General features: G+C 42.4%; 1 protein-coding gene across 1 annotated transcript in view; it reads left to right on the plus strand.

Annotated features, from left to right (window-relative positions):
* Positions 1–19,352, plus strand: part of LOC105934739 (SLX4 interacting protein) — a 58,873-nt gene that overhangs the window by 12,276 nt on the left and 27,245 nt on the right. Inside the window, exons 3-4 of the mRNA XM_021322726.2 lie at positions 4,094–4,183; positions 4,380–4,506. Coding sequence (XP_021178401.2) covers positions 4,094–4,183; positions 4,380–4,506 — 217 coding nt within the window. The remainder of the gene's footprint in view (positions 1–4,093; positions 4,184–4,379; positions 4,507–19,352) is intronic.

Below are 19,352 nucleotides of genomic sequence, written 5' to 3' on the forward strand. Positions count from 1 at the left end.
CACCGTTGATCATCAGCATCCAGTTCCCAGTTGCGTCTCATCTCCTGTTCTAATGTGATAACAGGAGCTTGGTCTAAGCTCTTTGCTTGATGTCTGGCTTCCAGTCCCCAAACGCTCAATAAGAAGCACAGAAAACAAGTTAGCTTGCTTCGCCTCTTCTTCAGCTTTACACTCCCCTCTGTAATGGACTCGTTAGAAGAGATTTAACTGATGGACATTATTTGCTTTCAAAAATCAGAATTTGCTTGTAAAATGTCTGTAATTATGCTTTACAGAATGAATGCATAAAGTGGCCTTTTTTATGCAACATTTACTCAGTACAATTTGGCTAAAAAACAAATCTATTGGTTGCAAAAACTTCAGTTTTCTTCTGCTGAATCCATTCGTTGGTAGATTTGGATTATGTTCGGGCTCTTGGGTGAAATCTCTCTTCATTTGAAGCTTTACGGGAGACGCCTGAATGTTTCTCAGCCAAACCTGGCGGGCACTTTGAGGTTTTCACAAACTCATTCGCTTTTGATGAAGATCCAAACCCCAGAGCACGATGCTACCACCGCTATGTTTTAAAGTTAGTTTGGTGTTCTTTTGGAAATGCTAAGCTCTTTTTTTATTTTTTTTTATGCCAAGCATGCATTTTAAACTGTGCGAGTTGAACTTTGGCTTCATCAGAGCGTAACAGATTCTTCCACAAGGCTTTTAGGAAAGCTTGGCTGTTTTTGTCGGAAAGAAAAAGCTTCTGTCTTGCGCCATTCTCCATTTTCCGTAAATACGAATATGTCCTGCAGCTCCGTCGGTGCTGCTCTTGGTCTCTCTGCAGCTTGTTTCAACAGTTTCCTTCTTGTCTTTTATCAGAAATCTCATTATTTTCTCCAGTCACAAGGTACTGTCTTTGTTGTGCAACGCATTTGCATAATGCTGTGCAACGTTTTTTGTGTTTTTGTTTTACTTTTTCGCCTGCTGTGAGAGCAGTGAGATCTTTTCGATCCTTTTTTTATAAACGTTCTGATTTTTAACCAAAGCATGCTAATGTAAAAAAACTCTTACAAGGACATTTTACTTTTACTTTAGTTATTCAGATTCGCTTATATCGGTGGCAAGGATGAACTCACGAAAACTTAATGCTGCAAATGAATCCATAGATGATTCTTTAAAGCATCCATTTAAGTTTGGCGCACACTTTTGCAGCCATGTTTTACACCTTGAACATTTTCTTTATAACACGTTTTTGCCACTAATAGATTCGTTTTTCATTAGAATTGTACAGAAGACCAAGATGTATCACTTCTTATCGTTTACGCCTCAAAAAGCTGGATATTCATATGGATGTTTAGATTGTTCAGAGCCGCGGTATAACCAGCGATTTAATGATCTGTTATCCCGCATGTCGTGGTAGAAGCCGTACATTTTCATGCCGGGTTTTAAAAGGCCTGACTGTTTAGGTTCGGTATCAGAGAGCTCCATCTGCATATGTCAAGTCCACTCCTGAGCTACGGGCTTTGATTGACAGGGTCTGACCCTCTGTTGCTAGGCTTTCCCATGCATGGTTGGGCGTAGGAGGCCACCAGTCACCGATGAACCGCCGCGAGACAAAGGTCACAACACGGAGAGAATACTCATCCGTGGGGATGAGCTGATATTGACAGGATGCATGCAAAAAAAAAACAAAAAAATCATTATGATGCATCTGGCACGTAACATGGGGCCCTCTCTTTTTGGTTCAGGGCATTCTTACACTTTTGAAGGTTTTGTTCGGCGGATATAATACAGCGTTGTGTTTTTAGTGTGTCTCTACATGCAGCAGGACAGGACGCCCTCACTGATCGGTCATATGGGGGCGCCCTCTCCTCTGCCTGAGCTTTCAGGAGAAAACCAGGAAGCAGCTTCACTTCATTAATTTTTTAACAGAAAGACGATGAGAATGGGGGGGAAAACGTTCCCATGGGAATAAAAATATGCACAGTATTTGGCTTCTTTGCGGTTTTATGTAGCTTTTTGTACAATTTCACTAAACATTCGCAGCCCAGCTTTTGTTTTATGGCAGCAAATTAGATCATCTGTTTTCTTTTTTTTTTTTCTTCTTTTTTTTTAATCTTTCGAGGCAAAGTTGTGTGAAAGTTTTGCAGTAGCAAAGCCTTCCCTTAAACAACCTCTCTAACATCCTGAGAATAAGCTCAGAGCCACATCCCTCCGATCTGAGTCGTAACGTTTAGTCATCCTGTCTGTGGACGTGAAGCTCAGGGGACAAGCCTGACTCAGAACCAGGGGCCCGGGTTTGGAAAAAAAAAAGCATTCGCTGTTACAGAACCAGGAGCGCCGCTGTCGGTTCAGCTCTTTTCCAGGTCTGCAGAGGGAGCCTGAAATCCGTGTCAGGACTTTTTGGATTATTGTCTTTTTCGTTGCAGTTTCGCTCCGGGTTCTCGGGGCAGCGGAGGGTTGCTCCTGTGTGTCGGGGTGTGGGTGGTCTCGCTCCATCCATTGCTTCCTCGTCCAGGGAGAGGCAAAGTTCACACGAAAACCCACAACCAGTTGTTCTGTGCAGCGGGCAGACGGATCACATTGTATTTATTTCTTTTCAAATAAACTGAAGAGTGATGCATGCATTTGCGTTTAGCCTCCTCTGACTTAATACTTTGTAAAAAAAAAAAAAAAACTGCTTGATATGCACCTTTCTATTTTGCAAAATATCTCAAGTTTAGTCAGACTCGATAGCTTCCTTGAACATCAACTTTCAGATCTTTGCAGAGATTCTCAATTTGATTTAGCTTTGACTTTGACTAGGCCATTCTAACACAAACATGTTTAGGTCTAAGCCTGAAGGTGAAGCTTCGCTCCAGCATTTTACTCTTCACAGCTCCTGGGGCTCCTCTCTGCGGGGGAGGCAGCTTACCCTGTGTTTGTCTCTCTTGGGCTCCTTTGCTCTGGGGGTTCCTTTCAGGCGTCTGGGGTTCTGGTTTCCCTGGCGTCTGCCTTGGTGCCCTGGGAGGCCGGTCTTTGGCTCCTCACAACCACTACTGATAATTTTTCTTATGGATAAACTTTATAAACACAAGTGCACTCTCACAAACACCTACAGGTGCTTGGATCCAGGTGCTTGCTGATTTACTTTTATACAGAAAACTCATATTATAGCTTAACTTTCACTTTATACATCTCATATTAAATACATAGTATTTTTCAGTGATGGTATCAAGGCGTTGGTTGGTTGTCGCTGTGTTACTTCACTGGTTTGTTTTGCTTCTCTTTGTATATCTCTCTTTGCAGGCGTAGAAGCAGACTAGCAGACTAGAGGATGTTATATTGTTCTCTCCTTTTCCGCTCTTCTATTTCTTCACCTTTTCTCCCTTTTAACATTTCGTCTCATCTTTTCTCTTCTTTTTTTTTTTCTTCTTCTTCTGCCTTTCCGTTTTTTGTGTCCCTTGAGCATGAAATAGTCCCGGAATAAAATCTAATAAAGCCTTATGCATATATGAATCAAGCAGAGCACCATAGCGAAAGCAGTAAGGCTCCACTAGTAAAATCTGTTAAGACAGCAATCCTTAATGCTACTCTGCCAGACAGGACATGTAAAAAAAAAGGGTAATTTTCCTTCCCCTTCACTAATATGTGCTACTTTTTGTTGGTCTATCACAAAATAATCCCAATAAAGTACGTTAAGGTTTGTGGCGTTCACACACACACAAAAAAAAAAGGGTATGAATACTTCTGGACGACATTGCGGTCCACTGTGCAGCCTCTCGGTTTTCCCCTAGCAAGCAGTAAACAGAAAATCTTTGCATTTAATGAGCACTTGTCTGCAATCTGTCGTGGCTGGAGGCGAGAGCTGTGTTGCAAAATAGCGTTGTGTTGTGTTGTAAGAAGGAAAATGTGAGAAATGGATGTGGTCATACCTTTTTCTTTTCTGTAAATAGACTGGTAATGATAGCTAGACAGCAAAATAGGAGGGGGGGGGAGAGAGAGACTGCTGCTATGAGTGGCCTGGGGCTAATGTTGAGGAGGTAGCCGTGGTCCGCCTCGCTGTCGGCTACTTGCACTGATTTCCTTTGTTGCCTGTGTGCTCAGCAACCTGTGACTGTTTTTCCTCTTTGTATAACAGTGTGGGAACTTTGCTGTGCTGGTGGATCTCCATGTTTTGCCCTCGGGGAGCCCAGAGTCCACCAGCTGGTTCACCGCAGATCGAGTTGAGGTACGGTCCAACGGAGTAAATAAGTCTTTTTAAAAAAAAACAAAACACTTCATGCTCCTCCTTTGTGCATTTTCTGTACTTACCTGTCACCTAAAACCTCCTCTCTTCTGCTGTTTGTCTCCCATCACGTTTAAATCAAAGCCTTTCCTAAACAGTTTGGCTGCGTTTATGAAGTAAACCTTTTTGCCGTCCGCAGGAAGTGGCATCTCTAGTTCGAGATCCGGTGGACCTGAGGGTCAAGCAGTATGCAGAGTTTCTGCACAACATGCGACGGCCTAGACAGAAGAAGGAGTTGGCTCCAGCTTCAGCCTTTTCCCTGAAAGGTAACATGGAGCGATGGAGGTTTACCCGTCGATACTGATTTATTGTTTTTCCTAGGACTGAGTTACCAGTTGGTTATTAGTACAAAGTACTGTGACGCATAATGAAAGATAATCCAAAGTATGCTTCGGGCTCCTTTGGTAGAGGTTGTTCCAACAGATATTTAAAGATTGTGTTTTTTTTTTATGCAGCAGAGCTTTATCTGCTTACCTTTTTAGCCTGAAAAAAGGGCCCCAAAGTCCATTATGAGTCATTATATTAAATATTAAATATTAGATTAGTTAAATTAAACGAATAGGGAGAAAAATCCAGGTTTTATTATATGACTGATCACTGATCAGACAGAGTTGATGAAAGGAAATTGGTCTAATTGTGGGGGGGGGAATGGTGGCCTAGTGGTTAAAGCACAGAGCTTCGGTCCCAGAGGTTCTGAGTTCAACTCCCGACAAGCTGCCATTCTGGGTCCCTGAGCAAGACCCTTAACTCCAGATTGAGATCAATAAAGTTCAATTTATTTATTTATTTAATTCAATCACTTGAATCTCTAGTAAGGCGCTATTCAAAGAAGAAAAAAGGGATCCAGTGTTTAAACCTTAAATATGCATCATTGTTGTTTGACCAACATGCTCGATTATCTGGAGCTTCACGTTTGCTCTTTTTTAAATTGGAGCCATCATTGACTTCCTTCATTTTTGTCGTAGGTGTGTCTGCCATCAACTGTGGGGTAATTGATTCACTTTGGCTGTTAACTGAAACCATTTTCAGAGGCGGTGCTATAGAGAACAGAAGCGATTATAGTGAGCGGGATGGGAATGGAATTACAAAACGGTTCAAAAAATGTTTTTTTGTTTTTTTATATTCATTTTTTCGAGGCGTGTGGGCGTAAAGACAACACAACCAGTCGGGACACGGCAGAGTCCTACACCCAGGGCGTGACCCGTGGAGGCGAGCGCACTGATACCAGATTGTTGTATTGTGTTGCTCTGTTTGACTTGGCACGACCCGCGTGTGTTTGCTCAAACGAGATGTAAATCTGTTTTTAGCACTAAACGTTGGGTTTCTCTCTCCTGCTGATGTGACATCGGTGGACTCGTTTCGCCTATGCTTGACTTTAAGCGGAAAAATGAATGAAAAACGGCTGCCGCTGCTTGTATGCTCACTGAGCGTGATCAGCAGATTATGCAGCTATGCAAGTCAGTTCAGGTCATTCTGTCTTTGTTTTTTGTTTTTGTTTTTTTTTATAAGTGTGCACTTTCCCTCAGCAACTTGCACAGTTTACTTTGAAGCACCAAGTAAGTCTAGCATTTAAAGGAACCTCCAGCTGCGCGTTGTAAGACAGGCGCGTTTGTTGCAGGTAGCGTTTAAGCGCCGTTTAGCTGGGCTCCCCTCAGCAGTGCTGCACTGTGGGAGTGGGATTACAGGGCAGTACAACCTCATAAAGTTTCTCCTCTGGCTACATCTCTGCCTCTCACGCATACACATGTACCGAGCCTTGCAGAGGTGTTCCTCCTTAACTCTTTTCCACATTTTTTTTAAGTTATAACCACAAACCTATGGATTTTATTAGTATTTTAGTGTGCTAGACAAACACAAAGTAGCGCACGGTTATTAAGGATAAGGAAAAGGGTGCTTATAGAAATACCCAATGTGTACGTTTGTATATAGCCATCCTTTACTCACCCATTTAACTAATACTATTATTGAAAAGTTCATTTTTTTTCAGTAACTCGAACTACGAAACACTATGTAGGTTACACTGATGTTTTAAAGCATTTAATTCTGTTGATTATGGTGATTTTCTGCTTACAGATAAAGAAAACACAACATTTAAGATTAGAATATTGCACCAGACCAATAAAGAACAATTTTTAATATAGCAACGTGGGTTTAAAGAAGTGTTTAATACCTGCTTAAAAGTTATTTTAATTCAACAAAGAGACCTCTTGGGAACCCATATTCTAATTTATAGACGAAGATTGTACTTTACTAACTTTAAAAAAAAACAAAGTAAAAAACAACAAAGCAACTGGACTTGTTTTTTGTAGTTCAACGTAGTTTCATCTACGAAAAACAAGTCCAGTTGCTTTGTTTTTTACTTTTTTTGGAATGACCATGACCTGGATGACTGAGAATCTTCACCAGCATTTTGCTAACTTTTGATAAAATCCAGTGTAACTTAGATCGAGTCCACCTGTTTGTAATTTCAACTAAGGATGAGTACATCTGTTCTGGCCTTATGATTTTGTTGGAGAACATTATTCTGAGATGCAGCCAAGAGGCCCATGGTACCTGAGTAGGAGCTGCGTCGATCCAGGGCCCAGGTAATCGGGCACCACACATCTGCACATGATGGAAGAACACAAAATCTTCAGTGTGAAATATGGTGTTGATGGCATCATGCTGTGGGTATACTGTTTTTTTCATAAGGGACATGAAAGCTGGTAAAAAAAAAAAAAGTTAATGGGAAGATGGAAGGTGCTAAATTCAGAGCAATCCTTGGTTAAAATAGCTTCTTGGATGCTGCAGGAGACTTGAGACTGGACTGAAAGTTCAGCTTTCAGTCCAGTCTGGGCAACAAGGAAACGCTTCAGCTCAAAGGGCATTGATGTGATAAAATTGATACACTGCAACAACAGAACTAAAAATAAGTAAAATCTTCTTGAAATGAGTGCATTTGTCCTTGATTTGAGCAGGTAAATAAGATGATTTGCCAATGGAATAAGATTTTTCCAATTAAAATAGGAACAATTCATCTCCATCATATTATTTCAAGTGCAGGATGTCTAATTATCTTATTTTAGGGGCAAAGATACTCATTCCATTGGCAGATAATCTTATCTACTGGCTCAAATCAAGGACCAATAGACTAACTTTAAGAATATTTTACTTGTTTTTAGATCCATTTTTGCAGTGTATTACTCAGAATCTGTGGAAAGTCTTGAAATTTACAGTCCACCGACGTTCTCCATCCAATCTGAGAAATATTTTCAGCCTCCTAGATGAGCGAAGCAGTTAGCAACATACACAGTATAAGGCTTTCTGCTGTAATTGGAAACAAAAAGGTGTTCTCTGCAAAGTATTCACAAACACAAATGCATGCCACACTGCTTCAGATTTTCTTTTATTGTAGATTATGCACAAATATTGTGACCCCACCCCGTCACAAAAAAAAAAAGAACTTTGAAAAGGTTCAATGGGGGTGTGAATACTTTTGCTGCGTACGCCAACCACAGGTTCCATCCATGTTTACGTGCACGCGCGTCACGAGCGGCGGCAGCGAGAGGAGCGAGTGTGTTGCAGAGTTTATATCCTCCCCCTGGGCTAGGTGTGAACAGGCCGCCAGTGTACGGTTACAGAAATGCCTGACTCATATTCCCCGTGACAGACGGAGGAGAGACAGACATCCCTAATGATGAAGATCACAGACCGAGGCCCTCACGTCTCCGCCCGCGAATTCACTCCATTGTGCGAACAAGGAAACTATCGCTATTTCACCAGTTAAATATGCATGTGAAAATTATTAAGCTCCCTGCAGATTTGCCAAGACGAACGTGCATGACAGCATCGCCGGAGCACGACACCCAGATCCCGAGCACGAATGAGTATTTGCCACCAACAGGCCAGCACTCTTGGTGTGCTGCGGTCTAGAAAAGGCGACTGCAATGACATCCTGGGTGGTTTTAATTGTCCTGCCTGTGAGGGGGAAAAAAAAAAGCAGACAGGAGGCAAAAAGATGGCTGCAGAGAAGCTCATCAGTATCAAGTCTGCTCTATAGGGGTAGATGATATGCTTACCCGCCTTTCCTTACAGCGCCATCAAACTGTCCTGGAGGCAATCACTCAAACTGACGTTGAGTTATTTTACAGCAGAATAGTGTCGGAGGGAGGCGCCTATGTGCCTAAACATGTTCACACGTCCTGTATGTTGGTTGCATTAGGAGGAAGGTGTCGGGTGCTGGTGTCTAGCCCGGGATATAGGCCGGAGGAGCTGCGGTGCCGATGGTGGGTCCTGTGTGAAGGCAGCGTTTGAATCGGTGCCAGCGTGAAATCACAGGGTCAGTGCAAACAGCGTGGCGGCCCCAGCTGTTGGCACCGCAAATGAGCCGTCAACAGCTTGAGGCGTTCCAAGGGCCGCCGGCCTCAAGCGTCGCTTATCTGAGTTTTCCTCGTGCGTTCGCAGATCCAGCGCCTCGCTAAAGTGTTCCTGCACCCTCATGAACTTTTCCACATTCCAGCCGCAAGCTGCAGTGCGTTCTGCTGGGATTTTGTGTTGTAGACCAACACGAACTGGAGCTTAAGCATTTTTAAAAAGAGGGATTTTGGTAATAAAAATCTGAAACAGTATCAGTCATTACCTATTAGAACCACCTAATGCTGCACCTATAGATTCAGGTGTTTTAGGTGTGAGGCTGCTACCTTTGCTCACCTAGGGACTGAAATTGTTCTTCACCAAATGTCTCGGCCTCTATCAGACTGGATGTGAGCATCAGCTTTTTAAGTTTTTCAACACATTCTCAATATGATATCTTAGGGCTCGACGATAATTCAATAACGATATATATCGATCAATAGACGTATGGCTCACTATAAAAAACAGGGGTCAATAAAAAGTTCAATAAAAGAACAGTGCATTCTAGCCTGTCATGTAGGTTAATACTACAGTCATTGCATCTTCCCAACCAATCACAAGCTCAGCCTTCAGAGAGTTCAAAGAGCACGTGTTCTTTTTTTCTTTAACACCCACAGTTTTTGTAAAAAAGTTGGTTGAATCCATTTATTTAAAAATAGGTCATCAAGCAACAGCATAAAATGGCCAGGGCTGCACTTAAAAGGTATATTTTGAATTTTTTTGATAATTGTCGATATCGATCAATATGATTTCTATTTTATCGATATGCTTTATTTCTATATCGTCCAGCTCTATGATATCTAGAGCCTTACTTTGACTGGGCCATTCTAGTAAGTGATTCTGTTGTAGCCCTGGCTGCGTGTTTAGCATTGTTGTCCTGCTGGACGGTGAACCTCTGCCCTAATATCAAAGTGTTTTGCAGCCTTGAAGGTTGTTATCTGAAATTGGCTCCATTCTCTGATCAGTTCTGTCCATCTTCTCTGTCCCTGCTGAAGAAACGAATACTCACTGCTTGTTCTGGACACTCTGGTAGCTGGAGACCTCTTTCAGTGACACACTGCTGCATCCTAGGTGCTCTAAGGAGCGTTCCTCCCAACTTACTGTGACTTTATACTGTTTACATAATGCTAACGGATCACTGATCATTAACCATTTACACTGTTCCCAGATGCTAAGGTAACTTTCACATGCCTTAGCTACTTAGGGAGGCTGCTGCACTATCATGCACATTGCATATCGTATTATCGTGTGTTATGGAAATAGGCTGGAGTCTTTTCCACTGTTAAATATTTTACATTGTGCAATATTCACTCAGGTTTTTACTTTGTATCTCCTATTCCTGGCATTTCTTTAGTTAATTTTTATTAGACTAGTTCCTTTCTTTTCGTCCTTGTTTTGCTAATAATCGTGTTTAACTGTCTGTCTGTCACACCCACATATCCCTGTACTCTGTACCACATTCGTAGACTACACAGTTTTTAATAATACTCACCTGTACACTGTGAAATCGCACACTGTCTGTTTCCCCCTGCATAGTTTACATTGTTTACATTTCACTTTTTTACATAAATCACCGCTGCACCTTATCCTGTAATTTACTGTAATTTTTCAAGCTGTATGCAAATGAAATTTCGTTCTGTACGCATACTGTGCATACAAAATGACAAATAAAGTTGTCTAAGTCTAAGTCATTTCAGGACACTAAAGGAAGGCAGATGTGCCATGTTCGTTTTCCACTACATTGGCTATAGTATTGCACATGTTGGCCAAAATGTTCTATTCTGGTCTCAACGCACCTACTTCTTCCACGTGTTTTCTGTGTCCCCTGGATGAATTTTGGCGAACTGTATTTAGTAGTTTTCTGCATTCTTTCCCCATAAAAGCCTACTTTGGGAAGCATATAACCAATAACTGTCCTGTCAACCGTCTCCAGCCTGAGCTGTGGATTTCTGCAGCTCCTCCAGAGGTACCATGGGCCTCTTGGCTTCTTCTCTCTATAATATTCTCCTTGTCCGGCCTGTCGAGTGGACGGCCATGTCTTAATAGGGTTGCAGTTGAATATCCATCATGTGCTTTAATGTTTTTGGACAGCCTTTTTCCTGACCTGTCTCAGAGACTGAATCATTCATACATGGACTCTATTTAGGTGCAATTAGGCAACTTCTGGTTGGTCTAAATTATTATTTTAATTGCTTCAAAGTATAGGGGGCTGAATAATTTTGTCTTTTTAAAAACTTTGAATATCCTTTATTATTTTCCTTCCACTTATCGATCACACAAACCGCTTTTGTGTCGGTCCATCGCATTACAATCTCAACGAAATAAATTGAGGTTTGAGGTTATTTTACAGAACTATTTATCCCTCATTAATCGTTTAATATTTGTAAGACTGTACCTTCGCTGTTTTGTGCCACCAGGATTTAAATGACTTTTTTTCTTTTAACTATTCAAGATCTTAGAAGTCACTTTCTTGCTGTGTTTTCAGCCTGGCTGGCTGAGACGTGATGATTAACTCATAGTGATGTGATTTATTTGTGCCTTCAGAGAGATAAACTGAAGGGACTTTTCCCACCGAACATTTTGGCTTCTGGACATCGAGAGAGAACATGTTGGGCTTCAGTAGCCCAGAGAAGAGGGACTTGGAAGAAGCCTCATGCATTCTCACTGGTAGACTGTGCTCAACACACCCACATTTCTCAGAGTAATTACAGATGAAATGAGTGGATAATAGGTCCTCTGCTCTTTGAGGAAGACATTTTTGTCATTCAGGAAGATATTTGATTAAAAGCAGCTTGTGGCTGTGCTCTATGACAACAAATATTCGGTTATCTGCGTGATTTTTAGTCTTCTGCATGTTCATCGTTTGCCTTTTTAAAACAGCCGCGCTGTGCAAAGCATCTGAGCGAGGGGGCGTGTGATTAAATACCGTTCCTTTTCATTTAATCCGACCCCCCCTAGTGTTTAATTCCGACCCAGGCTTGTTTTAAGTAATGGAATATTGATTCTGTCGTTTACGGCGGGTCGAGTGTAAACCGAGAGGTCCGATTTTACACGGATTTAGTCAAATCGCCGTTTCAGACCGCCAGAGTACATTACCAGATGTCTGCTGAAATCGCCGCATTGATCTTTTTCCTGTGTGCAGCAGAGCTCAGGTGAAGTGCGCTGCGGCGTTCTAGGCTTTCCTGCCGTCAGGTGAAAGAGGCTGTGGCAAACCGGTACCTAGAAACGTGTCTGAGCCCTGGGCAGAGCTGGTTGGTGCCTTCCTCCTCTCCCTGCACAGGTGCCAGGGCTTAGGGGGAGGGAACACCTGCCAGCCTGTTTCCCCACGGCCATGGCAGGCCAGAGAGGCATTTTCCCAGGCTCCCCAGATGAATGGTCACTAATAGCCGTGGGAGAGGGCTTTGCGAGTCCTGCACAGTGTACCACAGACTCCTCTTGGCAGGCCCTATGAAGGGGGCTTAAGGCGGCCTGGCCACGGCCGTTGCAGGGAGAGCGCAAGTGTTGCTGGATAACTTTACTTCAGGAAAAAAAAAAATGTGTTTACGGAGGACGATCCCGCTTTCTGCTGAAGAATGCGGAGGATGTCCGAGCACCGCATGGGAGATGGTTTATTTTTACTTGGTTATGGATTTAACGTTGTTTGGCTTATTTAAAAGCCCGGCATCCCCAAGGCGGAACAGTTGATCTGGCGTGGAGAAACATCTCCGTCAAAGTGACGTCTTCTCTGCTCAGGAAGCACACAAAAAAAAAAAAAAAAAAATCCATCGCGTGTGATTTAGTAGAAATTTAATATCTGCCAGTCCTGTGAGATTTAACAGCGCTTCTCCTTAGATTTAGCCTAAAATAAGTGCCTCGTAAATAATTGGGTAGCGACAGCCACTATAAACTGAACTTCCTCTCAGCGCCGCGCTTCATCTACGACCGCATAAATGCGAGTGGGCTCCTATGTGGGGGGACGGCTCTGTAAATAGAGGGGCATGCCTGTGGCAGAGTTACCTGCTCCGTTACTGGGCGTGAGGCAGGCCGGGATTAGGACCCGAGGAAAATGGAGACCTGTGACTAGAACAAAGGCATTCCAAGGCCTGGGCTGGAAATGGATCCTGAACAGAGGAGCCATCCCATCCAGCCTGCCCCCCCCCCCCCCACTCGTCCTCCCTCCTCTGGCCCCTTGGTGGGTAACACCCTCCCCCCTGGTGCTTGTGGTGTTGCTGTGGCTCTTTAAATCCTCCGTGTAAGCCTCTGGCCTTACTAAGCAGAAACACACAGGACAGTCTGACTCCAATCCATATTATTACACTAAGAGACTAAGTGTGGACCCTTATCGGATTCTCACAGTAAGCTTAAAGTGAGTAGACATAACACTTTTACTGTATAAACATAGAAAATGTTGCCAATTTTTTTTTACATAATCCAATTTTTATTTAAAATGGTAAGGAAACAATTATTCCCACTGCTGCCAAAATAATATATTATTAATTACTACAGGTATTTATTTTAACTCATTGACTTTAGCAAAAGTTTAGAACAAAAACACCCACTAAATGTAGTGGTAATTTCAAGTCAACATGCTTTTTTGCCCAGCACATATTGTCCCTTTTTGCTGCTCTGCTCTTGAGACTAATTTCCTCTAATTGTTTCTAGGATCTAAACTCGTTAGCATCACACATTATCTCATCTCTACAGCCCGATGGAAACCATGTACACCACTGGAAAAAAACGTCCAAGGTGAAGAAGTTTTTCTTTCATGACGGCAAAGGAAAAGGGTAGAAGCCTTCTTTCAGCCAGCCTTTACATCAGTGTGCAGCAACAAGTGGGGCAGGGGCATACGGTTCTGTGGATGCCCCATGATAGATTCCTTCTGTTTAGCTTTTTTTGTCACTCAGACAAAAGTATCAGATCATTGAACTGATTTTAATGTTGGATAAAGACAACCTGGGTAAAAATAAAACGCACTTTTCAATTGATAGTTTAATTAAGAACGCCAGCGGACCAAAGTGGTAGCTATAATCCAAAACTAGAGAAAACGTGCAGCGTCGGTGAACCTTCCCAGGTGAGGGCGGTCTACCAGAATTACACCAAGACTGGTGTAGCAACAGTAACACCTTTTTTGAAGGTGTTTCATGTTACATCCGACCTAAAAACTAACAATGCATTTCAGAAATCACACTTTGGCTTTGCTGCAGGACATCGATCCAAAGAACAGCAACAAGAGCACATGTGAGTGGCAGGATGATTTGAAGCTGCTTAGCCAAAGTCGGGACTTAAACTCAATTCAGATACTGTAATATCACCTTAAAGCTGTTGCTCATACTTGAAAAATCCTCCTGTGTGGGTGAATTAAAACATCTCTGCAAAGAACGGGGATGTTAAAGAGGTACCATAGTCCAAAATCGGTGAGATGGAAGACCATGAACTTTTTCAGCAGTTCTTCAGCGAATACTGTGATGTTATTGTTCAAAAAAGGTAATAGTAAACTGAACGGCTTGAGAAGTATGACCTAAAAATAACAAGGGTATCTACGCAGCACCTGTAGAGACCACATTCAAGTTTTCTGCACTCCGAGAGACTCCAAGTACACAATAAAATGAATTTAAGGGCTCAAAAATGGGCTAAAAAATTAACTCATCGCCATTTATCACAAACTCACTCAGTTTTTACTGCTAACAGCTAGTTATGAGCTTTAGGGGACAAATACATTTTCACATAAGGCAGGTTGGTTTGGATAGCTGTGTTTCCCTAATGGATGAAATCATCATTTAAAAACAGCAGCTTTTTCTATTTACCCAGGTTGTCTTTTTTTTTCTTTAGTTGAATCTGGAACATTTGTGTGATTTTTAAAAAGAAAAAGCAAAGAAAAGGAAGAAATCTGTAAGGGGGTAAAGCATTTTTCACAGCACTGTAGCTCTTCTACTCTCCGACTCACCTCACTAAAAGCTCTTTTAACCCTGACGAGAGCTTAAGGGAAAAATGTTGATGCTCCTGCATGCCTTGCTACCTGTGACTGAGAGACATGGGGACACAGGTTTTAGATAATCGACATAAGAGATCTCATTTATATGCATCTGCCATCCTCTACGTTTCCGTCGTCTTCTCCTCTTGTCATCTCTTTCTCACTTTCCCTTTCTACTTTTCTACAGGGTCAGCTGGAGTCTTTTAGCACGGAACCACAAGCTCCACCATAGCTGTCACACCGCACTCTTTTCCCATGTAATTAGGGCCTAAGCTCGAGCCTGAGCATGGATCATATTCATGTGACTGTTCCCCTTTACCGCAATCTGGTCTGGGAGACGGCACACACTCTGTTGAACCCGAGCCTGACCAGAATGCCCTGTTTCAAGAATTGCTGAAATGCTGGAGAGGACGCCACGGTTGTTGGGGCCGTGCTCTCAAAGAAATGAGCTGGTGGGACGTCTTCCTGTTCTGTCGTTTCTGTCATTTAATGCCCACATTACCGTCGTGTTTTCAACCTTGTAAACCTTTTGCCTTTTGGTTTTTTTCACGTTCAGCCATAATTTGATGTTTAGCTAAAAGATTAGCATTTTTTTTTTTTTTTAAAGAGGATCAATTTAGTGGAATTAGCATCCAGTGCAGCTTCGTTCTGGTTTTTAAAGGGCCGGTGCAGTGCATAACTTAAATCCACTAAGTGCTCCGCACACCACCAAACCCAAAGGATTTAAAATGTCCTCCTCATCCTGAATGCGCTTAAGCATAAATGGTGGCCACATTTCGCAAGATTTGTGGCCTGCTAAAGCTGATTGAGGTATAATTACGATGGAATATTTCGTATTGTGAGTTCATTTCCCTCTTCAGATTATCCTCCCGTATCAGAAAATAAATAAAAACACGAGCCTTTCCCTTGATAATTCTGTGCTCCAGAAACGCTCCCCACCACTTTTAGTCACATGCTGGATTATGGGTTGGCCTGAGCTACCATGCTGCGGCGTATTTTGCAACGCCGATAGAAGGGGGTCACCCAAATGTTAAATTGAACACTCGTGTGCAAATATTGTTTCAGGTGGACGTTGCGTTGCGCGGGGCGATAAGGCGCAGCGCTCCGCCGCGGCCGTAGCTGCAGCCGGACTCAGAGAGTGATGTCCTTCCAGGAAAGCCCCCACTTACGCACGGTTAGCTTCCTTCAGGCTCGCTCGTCCCTCACCACTCCACCCCAGCCTCTCGCTCTAAGCCCCAAACTCTCCGCCCACACTCGAGGACAGAGGGAGGGGGTGCAACATCAAAGCGGGGATGTCAAAAGAGCAGGATTCTCAGGCGCTGGTGTCTGACTGTCCTGCTGATTGTACTCCTGTTCAGAAAGAGCTTGCGTGGGAATTATTGTTCTCCCGACACTAAGATGTTACATTTCCAACCCGGACAATAGAAACGCGGTCAGTGCGCAATGGTCACTGGAGGAGACGACCCAAGAACAAAAGGTGCACTAAAAGGGATCTGATTTCCTTTTAGCATCACTGTGGGTTGGAAGTAATCTGTTTTTGGTTTAGTCTGAACCATTGTGAAAACAAAAAGAAAAAGTACATTTGTATGATTGTTTCACTAGGGAATACTTTTGATTTTATGAAATTCATCCATTTTCTGAGAACTTTACCACCTTCTTGGGTCTGTTTTTAATCTGAGGTACAATTATTATTATTAGTGATGGGTGCTGTTGTAAAAAAAAAAAGTTTCCTAGAGATATTTCAAGGTCTGGATAAGACCAGAAAAAAATAGTGTTTTATATATTTCTACGCCCATTTTCTATGTCCGTATTATCCCACGGTATAAACCATCCATCCATTTGGCTATAAAGCCATCTAACCGTCCGCCCATTGTGTTGATGATGAGGCTGTCTGTCTCTCTGTCCATTAGTCCATCTATACAGCTACAGGTACATCTAAAAACATAACATTACATAACATCAATAAAAAAAGGATATTCTAAACAAAGAGATCAGGCTTCTGAAAAGTATGTTCATTTCTATGGACTTGGTTGGGCCTTTTTTCATGAATTCCTGTATCAGTGCAGCGTAGCATGGAGGTGCTCAGCCTGTGATTCTTTGATAGTGGCCTTCAGGTCTGGTGGCTCTCATCATCTTCCTCCTCTGGACAATAGGCCATAGATTCTCTATGGGGTTCAGATCAGGCCAGTTTGCTGCTCATTTAAGCACAGTAACTGCATTTATGGTGGACCACAGAAAACCCAGTGGACCAACACCAGCAGATGAACATGGCACCTCAAAATGCTGGTGAATATTCTCAGTCATCCAGGTCATGGTCATTCCAAAAAAAGTAAAAAACAAAGCAACTGGACTTGTTATCTGTAGTAGAAGACGTTTCGCTTCCTCTCCAGGAAGCTTTCTCAATTCAAAAAGTCTGGAGTAGTCCGGCCAATCATCACCTTAACTCTCACCCTCATTCGGGTGATCAAAACATTGTTCCTTTAAGACAAGCCAATAACAACCCTAACGACTCCTAGTTACAGAGGAGTGGACCAGTTTCGGTCCAATCTGCTGGCTTAATGTCTTTAACGACCGCCCATTACTGAGGGGTGGACCTGTTTCGGTTGAATTTGCATTTTATCTAAGACATTACAAGGCCTTTGTTTGCCAATTGTATAAAGCTCCACATTACTCCAGACTTTTTGAATTGAGAAGGCTTCCTGGAGAGGAAGCAAAACGACTTCTACTACGGATAACAAGTCCAGTTGCTTTGTTTTTTACTTTTTTTTTGGAATGGCACCTCAAATTATCACTGACTGTGGAAACTTCACTCTTGACTTTAAGCCACGTGGGTTTTGTTGCTCTCTACTCTTCTTCCAGATTCTGAGACCTGGATTTCCAAACAAAACGCAAACTTTACTTTCATCTGAAAAGAGGACTTTGGACCTCTGAGGAACGGTTCAGCAGTGGCTCAAGAAGTGCATCATTCGTAGCCCTTGTGTCTGTGTGTCGGGTCTCTTGGTGCGCTGACTCCAGCTTCAGTCAACCTCTTGTGAAGCTTCCCCAAATTCTTGAATGGGTTTTGCTTGACAGTCCTCTCAGAGGTGTGGCTATCCCTGTGCTGGGGGACCTTTTCCCACCAGAGGTGATGGTATTTGGACCAAGTGGTCCCTGAGAGTCCACCTCTGTGGATTTGAGACGCCTGACAAGATATTTTAAGCTAAGTCTTATCAATTTGGTTTTTAAGTTGGTGGTTTTAACTTGAACTGCCAAATTAGAACAGCCTGCTTATATAATTTAAGGTGGTTGTCAAAAATGAAGTCCTTCCTGGTCAGACAAACCTTTGAAGCAGTGATCCTTGCTCGTTTTTCATCCCCCTTAGATTCCTGTAATGGACTTAATGTAGGAGTAGGTCGGTCCTTGCTCTGTTGTCTGCAGTTGGTTTTCACCCTTGTTCTGGCCTCACTGCATCGGTGGCCTGTACATTTTGCAGTTCATTTTAAAATGTTTGGATGATCTTGCCCCCCCATACCTACCTTCTCGGTCACTCGGGTCAGCCAAACAGCAGCTCCTGCGGGTTTTGAGGTCTAAGAGGAAGCTATCTATCGCTGACCTTCAACTGTGGAGGTCTTATCTGGCCTTGTCTGTTTTAATTGGTTTAAATGTGTTTAATCCTTAATAGTTCTCACGTCATACTTATGTTTCTTCTTCTGATGCATGTTTATAGTTTGTGCGGCACTTCGTTTTATTTGTTTTGTTAATAACGAGTTTTATGTTGTTGGTATGGTATAGTGTTGTGGCAATGCTATAGGCCCCGATACCCGATACCTGGCTGTGCAGTATTGGCCGATACGATACCATCTGTTTGGAATTGTGTGTGTATATATGAACAACTGCATACTACTTAGGGTAGTAGAACTTTTTATTGCCTACCTGGAATGGGTGACAATAGTTGAATAAACTTTTGGGTCTCAAAGGCCAAAATAGTGCAACATTCGTGAAATTATAACATGTATAGTAGTGCAACAGTAAGACAGTAAAATTACTGTCTTACTCAGGGTTTAAAATCTCTTTTAAACCCTGAGTTTTGGCTCTCAAATGTCAAAATAGTGCAACTTTCATGAACTTATATAACATGTATAATACTAGTCGGGAGAGAGAAGGCTGCGTTCAAGTGACATACAAACATCAAAATGGTATTGGTGCCTATTTGTTGGTACTCGCCGATGCCGATGCCACCATTTTAGTGCTGGATCGGTGCAACACTAGTATGGTCCCACACGTTTTCCTTCCACTAAACCTTCTTTGATTATATTTGAATACATAGAACCAGCTTATTCTGCACTGACCTTTTGTTGCTTTCCCTCCTGGTTAAGGGCATCAATATCTGTCTTTTGGACATCTGTCCAGTCAGCAACTTCCCACATTATGGTGTAGCCTACTGTCCCAGACTGAGAAAAATGAGTTATCGTCATCTTTAAGTCATGGTTGTCAAAATGACAAGAAATAAAGGCTTGAAATGTTTTTATTTTAAGATTCTATTTTTTAGATGTACCTTTTATGCATTCATATGTTAGACTGTAGACGTTTGTGCCATAGATTCAGGGTAACTTTGTAAAATTACCACACAGTCCTCCTTATAGGAAGTAGTTTAAAACCCACTGAAGAATGTGAGACTGCCCTTTTTCTCTTATGCAGAAGCATTGAACGTATTGCTATACTAGCTCACACTGACTATAAAAGCCCTGTTTTTCATTCTGGTATTGCATGATTTCACATATTTTATTATGA

This window comes from Fundulus heteroclitus, chromosome 22 (genome assembly GCF_011125445.2).
Source record: "Fundulus heteroclitus isolate FHET01 chromosome 22, MU-UCD_Fhet_4.1, whole genome shotgun sequence".
In the NCBI taxonomy this organism is placed as follows: Eukaryota; Metazoa; Chordata; class Actinopteri; order Cyprinodontiformes; family Fundulidae; genus Fundulus; species Fundulus heteroclitus.